At 38.5% G+C, this 25,157-nt stretch overlaps 1 protein-coding gene across 4 annotated transcripts in view; it reads right to left on the bottom strand.

The window, feature by feature from the left end:
- Positions 1-25,157, bottom strand: part of USP15 (ubiquitin specific peptidase 15) — a 53,450-nt gene that overhangs the window by 6,194 nt on the left and 22,099 nt on the right. The window contains exons 7-17 of one of the 4 annotated variants that reach the window (XM_060279632.2): positions 16,425-16,508; positions 10,362-10,506; positions 9,784-9,957; positions 9,176-9,334; positions 7,363-7,587; positions 5,335-5,418; positions 5,148-5,242; positions 4,816-5,007; positions 3,873-3,988; positions 2,329-2,628; positions 429-499 (exon numbers count right to left, since the gene is read on the bottom strand). In XM_060279632.2, coding sequence (XP_060135615.2) covers positions 429-499; positions 2,329-2,628; positions 3,873-3,988; positions 4,816-5,007; positions 5,148-5,242; positions 5,335-5,418; positions 7,363-7,587; positions 9,176-9,334; positions 9,784-9,957; positions 10,362-10,506; positions 16,425-16,508 — 1,645 coding nt within the window. The remainder of the gene's footprint in view (positions 1-428; positions 500-2,328; positions 2,629-3,872; positions 3,989-4,815; positions 5,008-5,147; positions 5,243-5,334; positions 5,419-7,362; positions 7,588-9,175; positions 9,335-9,783; positions 9,958-10,361; positions 10,507-16,424; positions 16,509-25,157) is intronic. The other 3 variants (XM_035126859.3, XM_060279633.2, XM_035126860.3) reach the window with 3 other exon arrangements.

Genomic DNA, 25,157 nt, shown 5'->3' with positions numbered 1-25,157 from the left:
AACCCAATGGAAAACAAACTTTCCCTATATTGAACTATGCTAAATTATTTTGAAAGAATTTACTTTTCCCTAGGCCTGGTGTCCTTTTGCCCTGTTTTGGAATTTGTCCGATTTGGAGGGGAGCATTTAGGAGAACCCCCAAAATCGAATGATCAGAGGTGGTGGCGCAAAGTGATTTCTGCTGCTTTGGGTGAGAGGGAGCTTACTATGCTGGTACAGAAGATGAAAGCAAAAAAGAGGGAAGAATCTTATCTGCTACCAGCTCAATAAGCTCCATTCCCTGAAACCTTTTTGGGTTCTCAAGTTGTGGCCCCCGAGTTGGATGCCCCCAGTTACCCACCGCTGAACAGGGTGGCGAGTTAGTGATGGCCATTTTAGCCTACTCCTTAATTCAACCAGTATATATATTTTTACAAAAAATCACATACCTCAGCGGCATTTTCATCGAAGAATCGCTTTTTATATTCGGGATCCCAATCCAAAGCCAAGAAAGATCTTTCTAAACAGAAGAGTAGAAACCTCCTTTAAAAATGCTGTTTTATTTCAAATAATAATAATAATAATAATAATAATAATAATAATAATAATTGTCCTATAAGTTCTAACCCTAACATATTAACTAGTTTACATGAGTTTTTAAAAAAGTTTCTTTATGAATATTTTTGTTCTGCGTTTGTTTTAATCACATATGTAATTTTGTATATGTGTTGTTTTGTTGTTTATCCTTGTTGTACATTGTCCTGGGCTTTTCACCCGCTAGATACAATGTAGGCACTTAGGAGTATACAGTCATCTCTAGAATATTGTACTGTCTAAAAGGGCCAAGACTTGCTAACCGTTTGCCAAGTTTGCATACACACCCATCAGATATACTGTATCCACTTTAGGTATCAATTGCAACCAAACTAAGACACAGTAGCCAAACCTCAGCTATCCAGGCTTCGGTAATCTCTAGATCAAGGGTCAGCAAACTTTTTCAGCAGGGGGCCAGTCCACTGTCCCTCAGACCTTGTGGGGTGCCGGACTATATTGGGGGGGGGGAGATGAATGAATTCCTATGCCCCACAAATAACCCAGATACATTTTAAATAAAAGGACACATTCTACTCATGTAAAAACACGCTGGTTCCTGGACCGCCTCCAGGCCGGATTGAGAATGCGATTGGGCTGGATCTGGCCCCCGGGCCTTCGTTTGCCTACCCATGCTCTAGATTAGGAGGTGAGCTCCTGTTGCTTGGTCCCTGCTCCTGCCAACCTAGCAGTTCAAAAGCACGCCAAAGTGCAAGTAGATAAATAGGTACCGCTCTGGCGGGAAGGTAAATGGTGTTTCCATGCGCTGCTCTGGTTCGCCAGAAGCGGTTTAGTCATGCTGGCCACATAACCTGGAAGCTGTATGCCGGCTCCCTCAGCCAATAAAGTGAGATGAGCGCTGCAACCCCAGAGTCGTCTGCGACTGGACCTAATGGTAGGGGTCCCTTTACCTTTAATGTGTTAATGTTGTGATACAAGACAGTCTTTGAAGACAGCTCAGGAACTGCTTTTATTCTGTAATGTTTTTATCTTTTAAAATGGTTTTTTTTAAAAAAAAAAATCTAGTGTATGTTGCTCTTCGAATTTATTTGAAGGGTGGGACATAAATAATAATTTTTAAAAATGGTGCAAACCAACATAGGCAGCCTGAAAACTCGTGTATGTTTGGGAATGGACATAAAGAAGTTCTCGGGGGGGGGGGGAAGCCTTTTGTGCGTTTTGACACCACCTTCTAGGCTGTCTTCCCAGAGTAGGACTTGGAGGCACAGTCTTAGGGCGACGATGGTCCTTGCCTGAGCTGTTGGAAGACTACTGCTTCATCCCATAGAACAAGTTATTTGAAGGACCACCTACAAGCACATGAACCTGCCCATGACTCAAAATCAAGTGTTGGAGGCCTGATCTCTCACCTTTCACTGTGCTCAAACACCTTGGCAAGGACTACCTGACACAGGGCTTTTTCAGTAGTGGCACCATACTCCTCAAGTTCCCTTACTCAAGAACCGTGCTTGGCCCCATTTCTTGCGGGCTTTCTGTGATCCCTAAAGACTTCCTTATTCCACCAAGCTTTTTATTTTATTTTACTGCTGTTTCTCTATTTTCAGTTTTAACTCCACTTTATTATATGATGGTTTGATTTTTTAAAAAATCATAATTGACATTCAGGAGCTTGCCCCCAAACTAAGGATAAAAATAAATAGCAAAGCAACAAAAGACACACAACATTTTAACAGGAAATGTTAACAACAGAATGGAGTAGAATCAAAGCTACCCCACTATAAAAAAACAACAACTTACCATCTAGCCTAAGTTGCCTGTCATCAAATCTAATATGCCTGGTGTCATCTTTAACATAATTGATGTCAGTATTGCCTAAACTATTAAACTGGAATGTGAACAATCGCTTTTTGTGCCCTATAAGTTGATCCTTGCAGGAGTCCTCTGTGCATAATCCATTCTCGGAATCATTGTCCCCTCCAACAGAGTCTTCTGACTGGCTGTTTTCATTTTCAGAAGGAAGTTCCTGATCCTGGCTGGATTCATCATCTTGTTCATCAGTTTCCATTTCACCTGGGATGGAGGATATAGCGGCATTGCCTGTCATTTACACAGAGCGTTACACATCTCACATCATTATGAATTTAGTGAACAGGAGGCATTGTAATGCAGAACCATGGCTAGGAGTGTGCAAGACTCCCTGGTCTACAGGGAAACTCTTGTTGGCATATGCCAGAGTCGTGGAAAACACATAAAATTGCTAAGCACAATTTGGCTCTGCCACCACTCACAAAAAGAGCTATTAAAATCGCTACAGAAAAAGTTGAGCATCATTTAATATCCTGTACTTTGCTCTTGCTTGAAGCTGCTACAGTCTCACCCTCACTACAGAGTAGATTGAATACCTGCCCATTGTCCTTGGTGAAGGCCGCTCCCCCTCTCTGGGGTGGTGGTATTGTGGGGGCATGGCAGTGCCCCAGCATCATAGAGGAGTCCCGGCTGTGTCACGCCCCCGCCTGACCAATCTGGCCAGCCGGGGGCGTGGCTTACTGTATTAAAGCAGCTGCGCAGCCGGGGGTTCTCCCTCTTGGTTCCTGCTTCAGCGGATCTCCTGCCCTCCCATCCTTTTTTCATACGTTCGACATCTTGGCCTTGCTATGGACCTCGGTTGGTTGCCTGTTGAGGGGGCCTGGTAGGAATTTTCCCACTTGGCAAATTGGCACCCGCCATGTGGTTTTCGCCTACCTCACAGCAATTGTCACAACTTTGTAAGGTTTGGTGGTTATCCATTGGTAAAACCTGGTTTATGGGAGGGGAGGTTGTGGCCATCACCTGCCTCTCCTCTTTAAGCGTATTCTATTAAAGGGATCCGGGGGTCTGGATCTCATCCGAAGCCCGGGTATGGGCTAGGGCCATGCCACGACCCCATTGGGGACCCTGGGGGAGCTCTCAGTTGATGTACACCAACAGGGCTCCCCCTACTGGTGGTTGACCCTTACTGAACTACCTGCCCGGCGGGCAGGAGTCAGATACAGGTGGTTCAATTCCAATGCCTAAGCCAATACCACTCACATTCTGTAACCAATAAAGTTGTGGCCTTAATTAGCCTATTAACCTAAAATACTGGTGTCCATGTGCTTTATTATTCAACAAATGGGGGAGGGCCTTGACATGCAAGAAATATGGACCCACCACAAGTGTTTTGTCTGTTTCTGTAATGTGGTCCCTGAGATCCAAAAATGCTAGAGATTTAATGGGAGGTTTACAACAATCAAGGCAGGTTTCAGAGCACCTTTCAAAACTAAACCAAAGCTTTAGGCAGCTATTGATAATTCAGGACTTACTTGGGGATCCTTCTTCATGAATTCCATTTGGGCCATTACCATTGATACCATTGTCCTTGCAGCACTGCAAGGATGCTTCGGTGTCTTCTGTTTCAGTAGAAGTTTTCACATATCGGCTGAAACACATCAATTGTTACACAAACTTTTTAAAAAATATCTTTTTTAAAAAAAAGTTTCAGAATTTTTCAAAGTAACAAATAGCGAAACATCGCAAGACAAAACAAAACAAGGTGATGCAGAATATAACTTTCCTCCCATCCTCAATGTGGCTAGTGCTCTTCTTTCATAAAGCTGTGTAAGAGAACAATAATTGCTATTACTGTAGAAACACAAGAGCTTACTATACCAAGCTATCCTTCTGAAACATTTTACATTTATTCTAACTTGTTACTGTATTTGCAAGGAAAAAAATTAAGTGGATCAGGCACAGTTATGACACTAATGGTTGTGCAACTATCGCCAAAGTCCAGGGCTAAAAAGCCTAGGACCCCACCCAAAACAATCCAAACAATGTGCATAATTATAGATGCCCCTTTTATTGTTTTTACTTTTAAAATATATCATTGTCTGCAACAAAATGATGCTTATTCCAAAGTAAACGTGTTTAGCAGAGAAGCACTAGAAGCAACCTCCATGTTATTCCTTAAGCCATGATGGAGATTGGATTAAAGTGAATCTGCATATGCTCAGACTATTTACTTTTTGCTATCCCTCCGTGCCTCCTCTAACGTGTCAGGAGTGTAACGAATGATAAGCAGGGAGGATCAAAGGTCTTTTTCAATTCTGATCATCCCTGCTAGCATGAGCTTTGTTCTGGCATCCAGGTGACCTAACACAGCCCTGCATTTCCTTCATGGGATCTAAGTTAGCAATGTCCAAATACGTGATATACATTCTTAGTGCAATTAGAAGTGCATTCCCAGCATTTCTCATGTACGCTTACCACATTCTCAAAAGCAGAAGATTATACAGCTTATCTTCAGTATTGTTTCTAGGCACTGCTATAAGGAAAGGCTGACCAAAATGTGTGGAACCACTGTGGTGGCTGTAACCGCTGTGCCGAAACTTCTCCCTTAAACAAACTGGAATTACAATTTGCTCCGTATCTTCAGTTCTGTTGATGCCAATTTCAAATCTAAGGCAGAATACAGACCCACACAATTAAACTTAGTGACATAAATCACACAATTTTGCCAAGCAGACACTTAGTAGGTGAAACCACATGAAATCTTAACAAATGGAATACTGTTTAGATTAAGTTCATTTTCTACTTACACATAAATGTCATCACGCTCCATAATACTACTCAGATTTTCATCCATTGCAAATATCCTATGGAACCTATGATTGTATATATCAGTAACTATCATCTAAAAAAGAAATAGAATACATATCACTAGAATTTGCTTAGAAAGCCAGACAACATTAAACATGATCTACAATTGCCTATGGAGTATCATACCTTATCTGCGGCCACACCAGACAAAGTTGACAATGCTGTGCAGAGATCCTGTATATTTCCAATTTTTGGAACTACTACTTTATACTAAAAAATAAAATACAAACAGTGCCATTAATAAGAAAGCAGAAAGGCAACTTAATGTAACTTCCAACTTTATACATTGATGTGACTATGAGTGTGGCTATGAGAAGGAAGAGTGCCCTAAGAAACGTATGTAGCTGGGATTTGCCAATATGAATACTATAAAGCTGTCGTTTATGTCTATATCCAAGTTTCAAAGAGTCTAATTCCACACTTGGAAAGGGAAAGAATTTTGATTAGAACCAAATGGTTCAACTAGTCAGGAAATTTCCTACGATCTCATGAACAATCGGTTACTGAGCAACCACAGATGAAGCAGGCAAACCTATATTTAGCCAAACTAAGAGGCATCCATGCGAAATGCCAAGTGCTGATTTTTTGGAAGATGATTGGTTAAGCCAAACTCAGTTTTCTACAGTGGAAAACCAGAGATTCCAAAATAATATCCACCTTTCCAGTTATCTAGAACTTGGTGCCACTAAGGTCTCCATATAACTATAACAAGAAATCACCACATTATTTCCCCTTAAAAATACATTTTCATAGCCTATGAGCTCAGATGACTTTGAGATACTGAGGGAAGGGTCACCCAGAAGCCTAGGACACCAATCTCTGAAAGCTTGTGTGTGTGTTGCAGGGGACAACTGTAATGCTGCATTTCAGATGTAAGGAGCAGGCCATGTCCCATCACACATCTCAAAGCTGTCATCTTCCAAGTTGCATTTTCTTTCTTGCTCCTTTCCAGCCTGTAGTCAAGCATTACCATCTGTCTTTGTTGTAGATTTCTCTTATAAACAAGTGCTATCATCTACTAGATTACCTGACGATTCTCCACACATCCTTTTTTATAGCTTGTGTTTATGCATCCAGCCTCATTGTGTGTCTATTTATAAATTCTGCCTCCTTGAGAAATTATATGTCAAACAAGTCAATTTAATGAACAAAAGCAGATATTCATAAATGTAGAAAATAAACACACACACACACACACACACTTAACTTGCACTACCATATTTATAATGGTTGTATCTGGTGACTATGGCAGCAGAATTTTTTAATGCAGGCAAACGATGCAGGTTTGAATTACATACACACTGAACAACTACGATCAGTGTTCGAAACTCCCATTGCTCTAGGCGCATTTTGCAACAGGGAATTTCATTAGCACAAGCCATTTCTGACCTCTAGGCACAGTACTGTGCCTAAGATTTCAGATGAAAACTGTGAGGTGGAAGGAAAGGAGGACCTCTTTCTGCCACCCCACTTCTAGCTACTCACTGAAGACTGGAGAAAAGACCCTCTTAAGAATATTAGGGGGATGGGCAGGAGAAAGACTAGACCATGTGAAAAATGAACATAATATTATCAGCTTTGTATTATTGTTATAAAGAAAAGTGTGCCTAGACATTCCGTTGTTGCACCCATAACCTAGGTTTAAGGTGCTATTTAGCACCTAGCTTTCATATCTCAGTTTCTAACACTGACAACAATCAACACAAGAATTGATTGGGCCCTACCAATAATCAAAAGACGCCTGACCCAGAACACCTGCTACATTTCTTCTCTTCTTTTTCATAATATAAGCAGACCCATCAATTTCCTTTATCAGCTGCAATATTTTTTTGCTGTAATGTGCAACTATAATTAGTACATAACTTCAAAACAGAAATCCAATGACACAAAATGCCAGAGGTTAGAGGATAAAGTTAGAACAATTTAAACACTAAAACCAAGGAAAACAAAATATTGATCAAATGTTGCTTTCAAGGGCTTCATGAACTCTGCTGCTATTCAAGATAGTACAGGCAGAGTACACATGTCTACCATGAGGAACATTGAACTGTGACATAAGGCAGGTATACTTAATTCACCTGAAAGAAGCAAATTACAATTTATTGCCTAATAGACCATGAAAGTCAGAACATGCGTAAATACTATACTTCTCACCTGCATAGGTTTGGCAAGCGGATCCATTCTAACTAAATAAACTTCCAAAGTGCGTTCTTTTTTCATGGGTAGTGGAAGAGTCAAGTAACAAAAGGGGTCAAATGTTACGGAGATCTTAGCACATTCTGGACAAACTAGGGTTGATTTAAAAAGTCCGTGAAATATATCTACAATGATGGAATCGTTTCTCTTCAAATGGTTCTCCCAAGCTTCTTCGGCAACCACCTAAGTAAAAGCAAATGTTTGAAATAATGTATTCCCCCCCATGAACTGTTTTATAACACTTGAATGTATTGAACAGAGCATGGGTGTGCAATGATTAACACCAACCGACAGAGACCTCATGAATGAGAAGGGCCAAGTTATTTTAAGCAAAGGGTATTAGAAAATACCATGAAAGGCAAGAATGGTAGGGCTTCCTCAAGTTAGCAGGAAGCTGGGATATGGCATTTACCATCTCCCAATTATCTGGAGTTTTTATTATGTGAAACATCCAAATGTTTTTCATACAGAAAAGTCTCAAGGAAAAAAACAACAGCTGCAGAGTAATCCAGACTTAAGATTATGTCTCTCTTCCATATTAATGCCACTCTAATACTACTGAGTGTAAGAGATCCTGCTATCTTATCTAGTATTCTGTTCTCACAGTAGCCAACCAGATACCCTTGGAAAGCCCCCTCCCAAACAGGACATAAGACTAGCAAAACAATACCACTGATTCATGATTCACAAGCAATACTGCCTCTGGTTCTGGAGGTACTGTAGTATAGTCATCATGACCATAGCACCTTAGTCTAATTGCTTTTTTATTGGTCTCTGAGCGGGGCACAAATGCTTTAAATAAGCCATTTCCTGTATAGAAATGTCAAGGTATTAAAAGGAAAGTATCAGTGGAAACTAGAGCCTTGGCTAAGATTTCTATTACAGGAATAAAAATACCAAATATTTTAAACGGAATTAGCCCTTTTGAAATACACTGGTATCTCGGGCTACAAACGCTTCAGGTTACAAGCACTTCAGGTTACAAACTCCGCTAATCTGGAAGTAGTACCTCAGATTGAGAATGCAGCGGTGGCAGGAGGCCCCATTAGCAAAAGCGCGCCTCAGGTTAAGAACAGTTTCAGGTTAAGAACGGACCTCCGGAACGAATTAAATTAATAAACTGAGGTACCACTGTAACTTAATGCCCCCCTAAGCAGCCTGCCAATAACCTATAGGTTTCATTTTCTACTGTCTTGGTTAAATTCATCTACAATCGTACCTTGGTTTTCGAACAGCTTAGTTCACGAACAACTCAGAACTCGAACGTTGCAAACCTGGAAGTAGGTGTTCCAGTTTGTGAACTTTGCTTCAGAAGCCAAACATCTGGCGCAGCTTCCAACTGGCTGCGGGACGCTTCTGCAGCCAATCAGAAGTCGTACTTTGGTTGCTGAATGTTTTGGAAGTCGAACGGACTTCCGGAACGCATCTTGTTTGAAAACCAAGGTAAGACTGTACTGGCAAGCACTCCTTTGTAGAGCTTAAGTTACATCCAGCAGGTTCTCTTTTGTCTAGCAACAAAGTACAAGTCACAACTGTGAAAAGCGGCAACTGCCTTTTTTGAAAAATCAATAGTATACACATTCTACTTCATTTTAATTAGTTCATTTTAATTACCTTTGAGAGTTTAAATAATTGTCTGAGTTTGGTGACAGCAATATAGTATGCCTCTTTGACTTCTATTCCAAATGTCAGCTGCTTAAGGGTTGACAATATATATTTATATACTTTTGGATTAATATTCTAAATATATTGCAATGAAATCACCACTTACCTTATCAGGCCTACCATCAGCATCTTTTAATTGAATATAAGGCTTTTTCCTAATACGATTCAAGTCTTCATGTAGGCCGTCAAGAAGAAAAGCTAGAAGTTCTTGGCAATCTTGTTGCTGATATCCAGAAAACTGTGGTGCGAATCGTCCTACCTGTGTCTAGAGATAACACCACAAGATTACTATGCTGGTGCCACTTGACATAATGTAACTGAGCTTTAAGAACAGATGGTAAAAAATATATTTTCTCTCTCATAGTTTGTTAAAATACACTAATGAAGTAGTGTGCAATAGGACTTAGGGGCAAGGAAAGGGGATTGCTGTTGACTATAAGAATTATTTCCCCCCTGAGATTAAGAGTCTCATCTCTACCAACTGAGGTACAGATAGAACAGAAATTATTATGGCTGGATATGAGTGTCTAGAGAAAGACACAAGGAGAGCAACAACAGAATTAAAACATTTTAAATGTATTTCAGTGTCCATTGATTCTTTTTTAAAAAAAATATTTAATTAATACATTTCCACTTTTTAACAGTCTCGCTCTATTGCAAAGTCATATACCATCTATAAACACAAATCTGAACATACCAGGACCTACTTCTTACCTTAAAGGCTCTTGGAGTGACATAACTGTATTTTCCTGACCACATCTGTTTAATGAGTTCTGCATAAGATTTTGCAATTTCACCTCGCATTCCTAAAGGATTGTCAAAATTCAGCTCTTCTTGATACTTATCATTGAGGAAGTATTCTGTGAGTGGAGGGGTGTTGCTCAGACACTGTAAACAAATGTAAATGAAATACTATGTATACAAGACAGGCCTAGCCATTTAATTTCAGCCTCGGTTTTTATGGTTTCCTATCAAGTCCCCATTTCTTTTTCACACTCATCACATAGCACTACAAAAGTATTCTGTAAGCTTAACGAGGCGACAGGCTTTCCAAAACCTATAGTTTATCACTGCTCATATAACTGAATAAATTTAGCAGGATTCCAGCTATGTTTTTGTCTGTCAATAGCCATTCTGTATCAAAGGGTTTAAAAAATGCACACACAAAAAAATGGAAACATGGCATTTACCTATATAAATTCAGCTTTGGGTTTCTGATAGTATTCTACCAATAACCCTTTTTCATCATTTAAAAACCCTTTCCAACCTAATAAGCACACTGAAACATCTACCTGAATTGCCGAGTTCATGAAACATGTATTTCCCAAGTTACTTAGGCCACAGAGTCCAGGCTGTTCATTGTGCCTTCCTGGCTCTGAGTAGTCATAATTCTTATAAGCAGTATATGAGGGGAGGCAATAATTTGAGTTTTTCACACTGGAAGAAAACAGAACAGTTCACAATGTAATTGCATTATCTGTAGCTGCGATGTTTGTGTACAATTGTACATTTACATAGTAAAATACAAATAAATGGCTGTCTAGATTAAGTAAGTACTGTATGTGTAGTTGAAGAATGCCAATTCTGTACTTGAAACTCATTTAAAAAAAGGCTCTTAAGCTCTTCCACCACTTAACCTCTGGGGGAAACAACACAATCCTTATACCTTGGTTCCTGAAGGGGTTAGTTGTCAAACAAATCAGCTCCCGAACGCCACAAACCCGGAAGTAAGTGTTCCGGCTTGTGAACGTTTTTCGGAAGCTGAACATGCGACGCAGCTTCTGCTTGAGTGCAGGAACCTCCTGCAGCCAATCGGAAGCCACGCCTTGGCTTTCAAACGGTTTCAGGAGTCAAACGGACTCCCGGAACGGATTAAGTTTGGGAACCAAGGTACTGCTGTACAGGCTGCTACCTTTGTTTTCTTTCTACCCTTGAACAACAAGAACAGATCCACAGCTCACTTAGTTATTCATTTTTCAAACAAGTTTAACACATTCCGACTTTAGGCATGAACAGCAACAATATAGAACATATTTCTTTTACGTTAGAAATAAATAAGAAAAAATTGAATAGCAAAGTTATACTTCAATTACAGGTAGAAGTTGAGATATCCAAGGCCACCACTGGCCCAATGCAATGAGGATCTATTTTTGGATTTGCCACTAGGACAGCATGAGCCAGCAGACTGCGGAAGGCAGCCTGGAGTGACAAAGAATGTGTACAATGCCTTTTAGTAATGCATTTTAACTCGCATTATTATAGCCTTCTTTGCCTGCATAGAACAGACTCCTAACAGGAAACCTGCTTGCTAATTGAAGGGTAATGTATTTAAGAAGGACTAATAAGCATACTTAAGAGAAATGAAAGGGCAAAAATATCACAACGAAGCACCAGCTTGTTCAGGAACTACCACGATTTTGCTTGCATACATGTCTATCAGTTCAGCTATGTTTCACTGATGTGGCAATGATACTAATGTAACATATGTACACTTAATTCCAGCCATGTAGCCTGTAGGATGAATATGCAAGATGTGGATCTGAAAATAACAGGGGTGTCCTTTCACAGGTGGAAAGTATATATGTATGCGCTAGAGCACACACAAGATGCAGAACAGCCTTCAAATGAATAAATTCACTCTGCTGCTATATTATTTCATTAGCTATCCAAAGCTGAAACAGTCTAATCCCACCTCAATATACGTGATTTTAGAGGCTTTCAGGGCCCAGTCTGAAAGGGGTGAAACTAGAAGAGGGCTTTTAGTTTTATTTGTTTTAATCTATATATTAGAATATCACTTTGTAACAGTTTCATTCAGCACACTGCCTTTCCTAGGAAAGCACTTTAGCCAACACCAACCACCACAAAGAAACAAAACTTGGTAAAGTGCTTATCCAATGATCCATGTGTAGTCCATTATGTTTAAGTGGACTTACCACATGCAATGGGTCAAGTTCATAGGTACCATTAGCACACCACAATGATGTAATAATACATATGAAAGGGCCAGCATGGGCAAGTTTAAACATGAGGTAGTATGCATGAAACCCCTACATGCATTACCCTTAGCCGCCTTACCCGTATTTCAGCCTGGAGAATCTGAATTTCAATGAGATATGTTACAGAATCATGTGACCAGGCTTAAGGAAGAATACTTGCCAAGTCACTAAGATGCTCAAAACCGTAACACTGAAAGGTCACACCAGTTTTAAGGTATGTCCATAATCTTGAGTGCAAAGTACTGCAGATGCATTCCTGAGAAATCAAGCTAACGGAAGTGGTTCTGATTTCTTCCCAATAAATAAGCAGAAATCAAACTAATGTAAGGGAAGATGTGTTTTAACGCTGATGACAATTGTAACACAATAGAATGTAGATGTTCGTAAAAACTTCTGTACAACCATGAATTGAAAAAAATATTCTACTAGAGAAGCAGAGGTGGGCTCTTGTTCATGTCCCTGGAAACAGCAGCTACTTTCCCCAATTCCTTTTTACATTATGGGTGGAATTCAACATTTCACTCTTCTAATTGTTCCATCTGTGATCCATTTTTGGCTGTTCTGTTCTGGGGATTCTCCTGAACCCCTTAAGCCAATTTCAGGGGGTACTCGGGGTAAGAGAAGCTCCAATATGCATGCAGAAGTTCTGGCCTGAGCTTCCACAGACAGGCCTGGTTAGGTGAATCCCACCCTTTGGGTTTTACACAACATTAGTCATTCTTAGAGAAGACCCACCAAAACTAATGGGCATGACTAGTTTACGGTAAGTCTATTCATTTCAATAGGTCGACTCTGAGTAGAACTCAGTGGGATACAACCCAGGGTTAAGAAATATGAGGAGAATGGACAAAAAAGTTTAGGCAGGTGCTCTTCTTTCTGTTCACAGATCACCTCTGCTCAAACTGCCTCATGTTACTATGAAGTTGTCCTGTCAATTACATTATCCTGTGAGATCCTTGTTAAAGATTGTAGGTAATGAGTAAACATATCCATGACTCACGAAAGTTATAAGCGATAGATCGAATTTGGAAACGTGCAAGCTTGTGATAACTGAGTTGCTCAAACAAAATAGATTTTACAACAGTGTCAGAAGGTTATAGATTCTTTGGCAATAAAAGAATGGATAGAAAAATGAGCTGTCGCCTCTTGTCAATGAATGATGTTGCATGCATTGCGGTTTTCTTCCCCTTTTATGTGGATTTGTGAAAATGAATATTTATAGGATATAATTTTATTGAATACTGTACATCAGACTACAAAATAAATTTATAAATGAATGCAGGAACTGTCTGCTTACTTTAATAATGAACTAACATATTTTGACAAACAGGTTTCTTCACTTTTGATTTCTGAATTCATTTATGTATTTGGAGGCATGCTCTTAAATGGGCAGAACCTTGAAAGTATTTTTTTTTTAATATGTGCACTCCAACTCCTGGCCAGGAAAATCAATGTTCTACGGGCAAGAGATATCAGTGATATTTTAAATATTTAGCTGGTCCACAGGCACAGAAGACAGTGCTCTAAGTGCTCTAAAATAAGAGATTAATTTACTACCGTAGGGTAAAAAGTAATGACATAAAAGTTCACCCCCTTTCAAAAGATGCTGTCAGGGATGCTGGTGGCTACCCTCGAGTAACGACGCTCCACACCGTCGTGCCTTTAAGACTCTTACTGGTGCATACTTATTCACAGTGCAAGAGATAAGAGAAGCATGACTGTTCAGGCTTCATCAGAATCTCACAATGGCGCTTTCCGGCTACGTGCCCAGCAAAGTAGTTTGGGGACCCCAAAGCACCGCCCCTTGCTCCTACAGGAGCTGGCACGCCTCAAATCAGGCGTTGGGGAAAAAGGGCACCTGTCCGATGCTCCTCCGCTGGCCATTTCCTGTATGGGAGCTCTAGGCTGCAGTTGCGGCTCTTGGAGCCTTGTACCGACCTGCTCACTTCCTCTTGCCCTTCACTGGACCCGCTGCTGGAGCTCTGACTGGTTGAGGAGCTGGACTTTATGATGGGGGGGGCTGTTCTCTGTAACTCCGCCCCCTTACTGATGCCACGCAGTATGTATTTTGGAGTCAGTATTAGAAATAAGTAACATTTTAACTGTAGAGTCAAACTACAGATATCCTAAGGTTAGCCAGCTTTTTAAATGGGAAACACGATTTCTATTCCCAGGCTTACAATTAAATGCACCGATTGAGCTCAGTACAATGCATTCAAGTATGTTCAAGACTAGAGTTTAATGTAGTAGGATAATCACAACTTCCTGACATTGGAATTCTAGACATTCTTACTCAGAAGTAAGACCCAGTGCATTCAGTGGTTCTTTCTCCCAAATAACTTGGTATAGGAATCTAACCTAAATACTTTTTCCCATTTTTTGAAAAGGGACAAATCCGGGCGGGGCGGGGAAAACAACACTTGCTTTACTAATGGGCTACTCAGAGGATTAACGTGGGAGCCACTGTTTTCATCCAAAACAGGACTGGTCAGCAGTCCACCACTTACTCAAGCAAATCCAAAAAGTTGCTTCTAAAGTCAGAAGATTTTCAACATAACATAAGGAACTTAAGACCAAAAAAAGAAAAGAAAAGAGGAATTCAAGAGTACTTCTGAGTGCACAGGCAAATGCTTAAAAAGTTAAACCAGTTCCTCTCCGCTCAGCTATAAGCCATGCTGGCAAGAGCTGGTGAGAGTTGGATTCTAACACCATCTAGAGGGCCACAGGCTAGTCCCGCTTGCTTTATATACATACTGTACTGTATCCTACTCTAAGGTCACTTGATATAGGGTGGGTTAGAAATATTTTAAGAAACAAGTAAATAAAACATTTACACCTGCCTTCCAAGGTAGCTAGCAATGTAAGTTTTCCCCAGCCCTTGTTTAAGCTAAAATATTGAGTTACAGTAACATGTAACGTATTTCCCTAAGGCTAGGCAAATAGGCCCTGAGATTTAGAAATTAAACCTTACATATGCTGAATTAAAAAAGCACATCCTATAATCTTTCCTTCTAAAAGTGCATATTCATCTTTGAACTTCAAAAATATAAAAAGTACCTGCCTGCCAGTTGCTGGACAGTTCCATGAAATGGAAGTGTAGCTGCCCTTTTTAATACAAGCCCAGGGCACTTCTGTTGATTCTGAAAATTTTTAGTTTCCACTTTAAAATGAGTTTTAAAGCAGGCGGCCACTGTCCCATGGCTTCAGAGATTATGATATGCTTTTTCATTTAACATAGGCTATCAGTATTCTAATAAAAGGATAAGATCAGTTTAGGCTGTGGTTAAGTTGTTTATACACACCAAAAAGAAAACTTTTCTGTACTTACTATATACACACAAACAAACTACAATAGACTGCAGTTAAATACATGTATTTGTTTATCTGAGAGAGTTGGGGCTACTCACAATTAGCAGAAGCACAAGTGCCACTTCACCCCTTACGAAAACTCCCTTCTCATAAATGCAGTATTTAACTGGAAGATATTGTATAAAATATTTAGAAATTATATTACTTTTAAATACTTAAAACATTTTCACATTCAATTCATAGCCACAAACTGAGATTTTTAGGCTGAAAGGGGAAGTTGAATTTGTAACTTCTGATATTTTTTCCAGTATTTCTACGAGAAAGCTTCTATGTGAACTATTTAACAGACACTTTCCTATTCGTAACGGGCTGCAGAAAATGCAATGCACCTGCAGTATGTGTTTTGAATTAAGAGGGCTGTTTGATGAGTTAACCAAGTTTTTAAAAACAGGTTTAGCGTATTAAATATCTGTTAGGGACACATATAGAATTATGTCTTTTTAACAAAAAGGATCCAGGATGTAAATTGCTTAAGTTTTACTTGCTGTAACATATAATCCCAAAACTTCCTGCGGTCACAAAAATCTCTAGATTCAGGGAGGTAGCCATGTTGATCTGACGCAGTCGAAATAAATTTTAAAAAATTAAAAATTGTCCAGTAAGTGCTACTGAACAATTTTTTATTTTTTTTATTTATTACAAAAATCTCTGAACTTGAATGCCAAGCCCCAAGATTTGAGAAGCCTGAGCAATGTTATGTGACTTTTGTTTTATGCATGCCATTTCTGCTGTAAGTCTTTTCTTAATGCAATGGTTTCAAATCAGAATGTGGTGCTATATAGTATCAGGGTGATTATGCAATATCAGGGTTCTGAAGAAAAAGTAAAGCAGAAACGATTGGGGTATTGGTGACCTTTAAGACTTGGCATCACTGCAGTTCCACAGCAATACAGTCCATCCAAGTTATTTATCTAGAATTAAAACAGTTTTGCCCTGAAATTATACTTGGATGATTAATATTAAAAGTTCTTAAGATGTGTCGCTTACTTTCTGTTGTTGATGTTGTTATAATTATTTGATAGAGATGGAGAGATCTTTGGTAAAGTTGAAAAATTGGATGCACCTGGGGACCTTTAAAAATATGAAAATGTTAAATTAGATAAAAATGCTGAGACTGCAAAATTAATAATGAAAAAAAGGAAAAGCTAACAGATGAACAATGTAGGTAAATAAGTATGAAAAATAAGGTTTTCATGATCAGAGCAACAAACAGCCAAGGAAAGTTGTCCAACCTCCAAACATTTTTTAAAAAAACATTCCACTTGTAATTCTTCACAGTTATCTCAAAAACAAAAACACAAAAACAAGAATTGAAACAGCCAAAGCCACAATTAACATTTGGCAAAGATATACTTTTACCAAAAATCCAAAGTTAATTGTGTCACTCACAAATGAAATGCATCTTCTCCCTAATGGCAAGAGTCACTATTTTATGACGCTTTTAATAATTTTTAAGATTAGTTGGGAAGGTGCAACAGTACATTAACAATAAGCACTCTGAAAGCAAGTTTAACAGCACCTTAAAGCACCAGTTCAATTCACTATTTTAAGCCAACTTATGACCATCACTACACTAAAAAAGCATGATCAAAACAGCATTTCATATTCAGCTATCTATATAAGAAATGCTGAAGTCTTGATTTTTTATTTTTTTTAAAAAACACCAACTATGAAAATGTATACTACGAAGCTGCATTTTAGTACTATTAACCAAGGAAGCCAAGCCAAAAGTGCACCAATTTCAAATAAACTCCAACAATGGTTGGGAAAGATCTAAACATATAACATCATTTCATGCAACAAAGTCAGACAGAAGACTACAGGTTCACAAAAGGATGGTTATACATACCTCAACATTCCAACTCTATGATTCATCCTTTTTAAAGGTAAAATGCTACAATCCGGTTCCTCAAAATAGTATAACCCAAACAGAGCACAACAGCTCTTTTGGACCATAAAGTTAAGCTAACCTGGTATGCTACCTAGTCAAAAGAATTATGTCTGGCCTATGTCAATGTGCAGTTTTCCTTCCATGATCCACAATGAAAACGCACCAAGCATGACATCAGCACTGATAATTAGAACAAAGGCCACCTTCAATGAGAAGATTTAAACTTTATACATATTAGTATCCAGAATTCAAAATGTTATCAATCATTTTGAACTAAGTGATGATACTACCATATCATGGAAATACCCATTCTGAAAGAGGTTAAAGATAAATAGCACCAACTTATCAAAGTGCCTCTATCAATAAAGTATAATCACTCATCAAGAGAGTTTAGAATGTTACATCCAGGGAACAGCCACATTCTGATTCTTTCTTTAAACACTCATAAAAAGGCTCTTCTGTTCTAAGTTTGTTTTTAGCCAGTAACTTCTATCACCACTAACCACTCCCTTGAAGAGTGAAATCAGGTGGTTGAAGGCCTATCATTTGAAAATGGGATGAAAAGAAGATGGTAACTCCTACATACTTGGGGAACTCTCTAGGTACACAGGAGTATCAAAGTTTGTAAATAAAATTAAAAACCCACCCGAGTTTAAAGAATCCTAATAGTAGTTACACATAGAGAGAAAGGACTCAGCTATAGATGTTTTAAGTGTGTTTTAAGCGCAATATACAATGTGACACTAGATGGTGATAGTGAGCCTTATGGAAAATTCAATGTAATTTTAAAAACGCTTTTAAAAAAGCATTTTCAGAACAGTTTTTATATGTGTGTGTAGATTCCACCAAAGAAAGGGTGTATTGAAAATAAGGTAGGCAGACTGTGAGAATATATCAAACCACTATATGGTTGAGAGCCGTTTTAAGCTATGAAATGCTCTTGTCCATTGAAAAATAAGGAGGAAAAAAGGGAAATCTGCATATATTCCCATCCCAAACTGCCTAACTAAGCAGCTAGCAAATTCTCAGTTTTGGGGCTGGCAGCCCTCCGACACTAGCACACCAGGGAAAGATGGGAAGAGAAAAGGAGTCCTTAATCATTTAATCACTTCTGAAGTTGCCTACCTTTCTCCACCCAACCTTACAAAGAGGCCTAAACATGCCTCCATTCCAGATTTAATGAAGTTCTGAGCAAGACTATTCCCTCTCAGAGGTTTTGGGAACAGTGTTAACATTGTACTTCAGGTCCTGCTAGTTCCCTCCATCATCCTACAATTAACGAAGCAAATCAGGACCACTGCAAAATAAAATAGTAGTTTCTGCATATGTTTGCAGTTTATTATGCAAGTTTATTATTGGAAGTAATTTTTAATAAATCTTCACGAAAAGGCACACTTGAGCCATTAGCGTTCTGAGCGGCCACGGCTGGATGGAATACTCAAAGTGATGGAATATAGACTGCAACATTTTGGAGCAGTCCTCATCTGTATCCTCTATGTCAGGGGTCAGCAAACTTTTTCAGCAGGGGGCCGGTCTACTGTCCCTCAGACATTGTGGGGGGCCGGACTATATTTTGTGGAAAAAAATGAACGAATTCCTATGCTCCACAAATAACCCAGAGATGCATTTTAAATAAAAGGACACATTCTACTCATGTAAAAACATGCTGATTCCCGGACCGTCCGTGGGCTGGATTTAGAAGGTGATTAGGCCGGATCCGGCCCCTGGGCCTTAGTTTGGGGACCCTGCTCTATGTTGTAGCCTTGACAAGAAGTCTCATCTGTATTTCTTACAGATAAGAATCGTATTTGGGGGAAGAGGGTCACAGATCGATAGTAAATGTAAGATTGACATCTGGCAAATCACACCTACAAAAGATTCCCATTGAAATTCATTGGGTGCTTTTTTTGTTGCCAACTATTTTAAGTTGGCAAGTGAAAGTTTGTGTGCATCACGACTTTCGTGCGTGTACATGAAAGCTTATATCCAGAACAAACTTAGTTGGTCTCTAAGGTGCTACTGGACAATTCTTTTATTTTATTTTTTATTTTATTATTATTTGCTGATGTTTAATTTTACTGTTTATAATTAGATTCTGATAGCGTTGAATGTTGCTTTATTTGATATAAGTTTTTTTTAAGTTATTGTGACTTTTTATATTGGATCAGATTGATACTGTTTGATGTTTTATTATGTTTTTGTATGTGTTGGAGGCTGTATATGTTGGGCAGGGTATTATTATTATTAATAATAATAATAATAATAACAACATTTAATGTGAAAGTACAATCCTTCAATGTCTTGGTATGGAGTGGGATTTTATTTTTCCATGTTCCGATCAATTCCATCTTCAAAGTCAAATTAACAGCTATGTTTCAAATATATTCTTAATCTTCACAATACTTTGACATAGGAAGCAATAATCCCTTCTGAGTGTAAAGAAAATGTAATTTATTATATACCATAGAACTGAAATGAGCAGTACAAAGCTTTGGAGAAAAACAAAAATAGTAATAATGTGCTATGGTCCCCTAAATAATTACACACCATAAAATGAACTGACAATAATAGATAAGCATATATTAAAATTATGTGCATGCCGGGGGGGGGGAGGGGGAGCAAGCAAGGAAATACAGAAATTATAACCCACTTACAATAATTCATTGGATTAGTTCATCAACTTTGTATTAACATTCTAATCACAAATCATGACGAGGATACAAAGGGGTGTTTTGTATGGGATCAAGCAACCTTTCTGAACAACTGATACCCATGCTGACTCAATCTGCTTTTAGAATGTCATGCAGTTTCAAAGTAGTTTGCAATGCTCAAATGCCTCCAGGAATCATGGAACTAGTGCCACACTTCCTTTGACTGTGGTCCTTAAATGCCCTATTAGCACACCTGACTAATAACACATGGGGTTATTTTAATCAGAAATGTGTGGCTATTCAGGGATGGTTAAACAACCCTACCTCAGCATGGAAATATTCTACATTGTTTTAGCTGAGAATAGCTAAACTCACACAATTAGTTTGGCAACTCTTGGATCTTTGAGGTGACCCACAAAACTGTACATGGTCAAAGTAACCCACAGTTTTACACAGTCAGCTATTGCAAAATCAGAAGACGGAATCTTTTATTCACTTCCATTGTTGGTGCATCCGGTCTAGGAGTTAGGATTCATTCCAAGGAGTTAATCCCAGAGTTACTAAAATATTTGCCAATAGCTTTCTTCCCCTTGAAAATAGCAGGCATGGGCCCCTCAATTCAGACTGAGACAAAGCTGGGGACAAAGGGTTAACTTGGGGTGTCAGGAGCCTGGCATTTACTGCATGAAATGTTTGTTTTCTATTACTGCGCTATGACACCTCCTCTGAAGATATTTAGGTAATTCTAAAACCCTAATCCAAGATAATTTATTTTATAGCTATATATCTTACTTTCCCCCCTCTGGACAAACAGAGAAAAAATAGTTTTTACTATTTTTTTCTGTTTGTGAAAAAAGAACAACGGCTTTCTGATGTGTATACTTTTATGCAGTGTTTTTTTCCTCTAAAAAAATGTTTAGGGGTACTCTCATTTTCCTACTCATAGTGAAATACTGCCCCTCAATGAGGCCAAACCTAGATTCACAAAATGTTTAGGGGTATGCGTATCCTTGCATGCCCCCAGAAAAAAAAAGCACTGCTTATTTGACATCAACTAGTTTAAGAAATGTCTTTTGGTGTTTTGTCTTTTTTTTTTTACTATTTTTTGCATTTGTATAGAAGAACCACACTACTACGGTACTACCCTACTACTGAAAGCAGTATATTAAGAATTTGCTGGTCAAATATATCTCTATGACTTCCAATCCATCTAGGGGCGCTACGTTCACAGAAGCAAGATTCCTTGTCTGTATACCAAAACAAAGAGGAAACGGAGGACAAAACTAGGTATACAGACATTGAAGCTTGCTTTTGCAAGATTTAAATATATTGAAGTCAATTAAAGGATCCCAATATAAAGAATCGTAGCCACGCCTGAATGGGTCTCATGGCATACAAAGCATATTCAGCTAACAAGAGAATGTACCACAAACATTGAGAGACACATAAGATGAATAATACTTGGGTGATTTTTTTTACTTTCTTTCATAAAAGCAGTGTCACTGTATACATAGGATTTTGGATCACATCCCATGTCAAAATTGAATCATCTCATCTTAGTCTACCGAGCTAATTTGCTCACATTTAGTCACCAGATGCTAGAACTTAAGAGAAACCATGCCAACAGGAGAAATTGCCAGTTACAATCTGTTGTCCTCAGCAATTGCTAAATCCACAAAAAGGAAAGCAAACACAGCATGCCGTAGAATGAAGTGCACTAAAAGAGTTCTGGCCTATAATAAACTTCAGTCCTGCTAAATGAGACATAACCAAATACTGGTAAGGTTTCATAATGAATGATTCCTTCATGTTATCTGACATTAATTCTTACATTAAATCCAACACATGAGGAGACACCGGGCGGGGGTGTGGGGGTCTTGAGCACAGCTTTTAGCTTTGACATAGAATTACAAAAAAGGAATAACATTTACAAGCCCCGTGCTACATGCATATGCCTGGTTAAAGGCTGTGAGGAACATGCCGTCCTGGGACTACCCATGCAATATAATTCAATAGTGTAGTAAGCAGTTAGAAAAAATATACAGGTTGGTATGGAGTCGTTCCTGACGTAAGGATAGAGTTTCTAACAGCCTTCCATGTGGAAGGTTGGAAAATGAACATTGGATCCAAGAGTTACTGACTTCAACAGTCCAAATATTCGAGATTAGGAGAAGCTAATTTGAATATTGTTAATTATCACAGAAACGTAGGAATCTGCCTTAAACGGAGTCATGACAATGGCCCACATAGCGCATCATTGCGTAGACTTATTAGATCTGGTTTCCAGACAGATCCTTTCCTAGCTATATGTGGAAATGTCAGAGATTGAACCTAGGTTATTCTATGTGCAAAAAGATTATGTTCTACCCCAAGCTACCTATCCCATCCTCAGAAGAGTTAGCTAGATGGCCCAGGAGCAAAGTATTTAAGAAAAGTATTTGGCTACATGAGACTGCATAGATATAAGGATATGAGTACATCTTGCATACCCATTGTCAGAAAGAATAATGACCAACTAAACCAGTTGTGTTTGAACTCCTATTGATTTCAAAGAGATTGGAGGATTCTTGATTTTGTTGTCAATATAACAACAATTAGCAGTAAAACTAATTTTTGAAGAGAGTGTATGCCCTCCATGACTTCATGAAAATGTTTAATTTAATAAAGTAAATATTCATGTGAATAAAAAGCTTTAATCAGGATATTTTTGAAAATAAAAACTTTTAATTCTTTTTTTGCTTTGATTAAGCTACTGCTTAAAGATATTTCTGAAGAAGTTTTTCATTTCACAATTAATATTATTCTTTGAGAGTCCTCTGTTTATCTGTTTTCTAATAGCAATGGAGGACCTCAATGTAAACCAAAGTGACTATAGAATCTCATACTGGGTGGAATAAAGTGTAAATAATTCATTACAAGCCATTACTTCTACTACTAGTCAAATATCTAAAACTTCAATTATGGGCTAAACAAAATGTAAAAGTAACAAACAATTCCATACCTATAACATAACCTAAAATATGAGTCACACAACTAAAAAGAATAGCGAAACAAGAATATATGAACACCCAAGAATTGGCATGTATTAAGATGAGTTATCAACATGGAAAGAGAGCTAAAACAACTTTCATCAGTGATGTGACTGATTGAAGTATCTGAAGAATGCAGACAAAAGCTGACTGAATATGTTTAAGTACACATGTCTGGCATCTAGGTAAGGAATTGCCTGTAACAAAGCAGCAGCACAACAAAATATTAGCACCTAAAAAAACTAACATGTTGAAGCAAGGCCCAATGGCTTCTTCTCTTTGATGTACTGACATATTATTTATTGTTATTTAATACATTTTCCCACAATGGAATTCAAGTCTGAGTATACAAATGAATAATGTGCATGGAACTCCTGTTTGACCAGACCCAGATTCAAACCTGCTAACCTTCAGTAGGATGGCTCAATAATGTGCCTTAAGGGCCAGATTCAACTAACAAGTCCCACTAGTGGAAGCTAGCACAAGGACTTCGGCTAGCCCAACTGGGCTTTTTGCCTCTCTCCCCACCCCACAAAAATGTGTGTCAGGGAAATGCCCACAACAGCACACAGGGGATGAAAGATCGATCCATCTTGCAACCCAACAGGCTTGCGCTGATGGAATGATCTCAGTGCTACATGGAATTCCACCCTCCAACTTTTTGACTGCTAAAAGTGCATTTTATGGAATCCAAGATTTAAGCTGTCACATAACCGACAAACCATTGGTGGCTAACCAGATAACCCCTCTAGCGTAGGGGTGGGAAACTGTGGCCGCTTTCAAGATGTGTTGTACTCCAGTTTTCAGCATTCCAGGGCATTCGCTGTGCTGGTTGGGGTCAATGGGAGTTGTAGTCCAAAACCATCTGGAAGGTCAGAGGTTCCCTACCCCTGTTCTAGGGTGCAATTTCCCTTAGATTAGAATGGGTATACTGCACAGTGCAGAATCATTACGCCCAGATGAACACTGTCTTATTCATTTGTCTGAGTATACAAATGAATAATGTAGCACACAGCATAGTAGCTGGCTACTGTAACCTTCTCCAAATGTATTTCAATACCAACACCAAATATATATAACATTCGCTATAAAGATTCAAGTTTTGAAGGATTTTTGAAAATGTAAATATTAAACGGCAAATTCTTACAGATATTAAACATTATTTTGTAGAGGTACTTCACCTGTAGCTATAAGCATTCAATCTTAAAAGTAGTCGGATTGCTTTCAATCACTTAGGGGAAGTATTTAAGCATCCAAAGTTTGCTTGGCGGCATATTCTGCTGAATTTGGAAACTTGCTCAATTTTACCAATTATTCTCACACATCTTCATGCTTATACAACTGCTATCTATTAATCTGAATCTAGATACAGTATGCAGAATCAGCTTCTGCATTTCAGTTTATATTTACAGCATTTCTATAGAAAAGGAAACTGTTCCACTCTCTCCTCTCCCACGCCCCCCACGCCTCTTTCAACATCTTTTGAATTTTCTTCTCATTTTCTCCCTTTTGCCTTCAGCAGGATCACATGGCGATATAGGTATGTTTTGAAGTATTTAATTAGAAAGTGGGGTGTTTGTTCTTTTTGCTACATTTACCCTTATGAAAATTATTTGAAGCTGCTATATGAAATATTTAAAAGCATATTTTAGTACTTTACTAAGATATACTGTTTGGAGCAAAAGGGCTTATTTTTTCTGTTTTCTAAACAATTTATTTTAGAACACTAAAGATTTTAGGACACTAACATTTTATTTAAATAATAAGTAAATAATGAAACAAAACTCAAAATATACAAGTAGACACTGAACTTCAAGAGATGCCCTTCTATTCATACTGTGGAGTGAAATCTGGGCTTTTAAAAGCCACATATTTATTCAGACCTATCAGATGTACAAAATGGACCTGTTTCTAACATACCATTTTTTAAAATAAATAATGTCAAGTGGTGATGGTGGCCAGTTCCAGGCACCCTTGGGTGAAATGGATAATAACCCGTTTAGGAATATGCTTCCTAAAATGACCTTCGCCAGCTTCCTCCTTAACTATATTCTGTATATCGTAATTTAATATGTTATGGCTTTTTCTGTACATTGCTTTGTATGCCCATGGACATAGAATGTGACCAAGAAATACAATAAGTCACAGG

Source organism: Zootoca vivipara, chromosome 9 (genome assembly GCF_965207765.1).
Source record: "Zootoca vivipara chromosome 9, rZooViv2.hap1.1, whole genome shotgun sequence".
Classification (NCBI taxonomy): Eukaryota; Metazoa; Chordata; class Lepidosauria; order Squamata; family Lacertidae; genus Zootoca; species Zootoca vivipara.
This window is presented reverse-complemented; position numbering and strand designations above follow the sequence as displayed.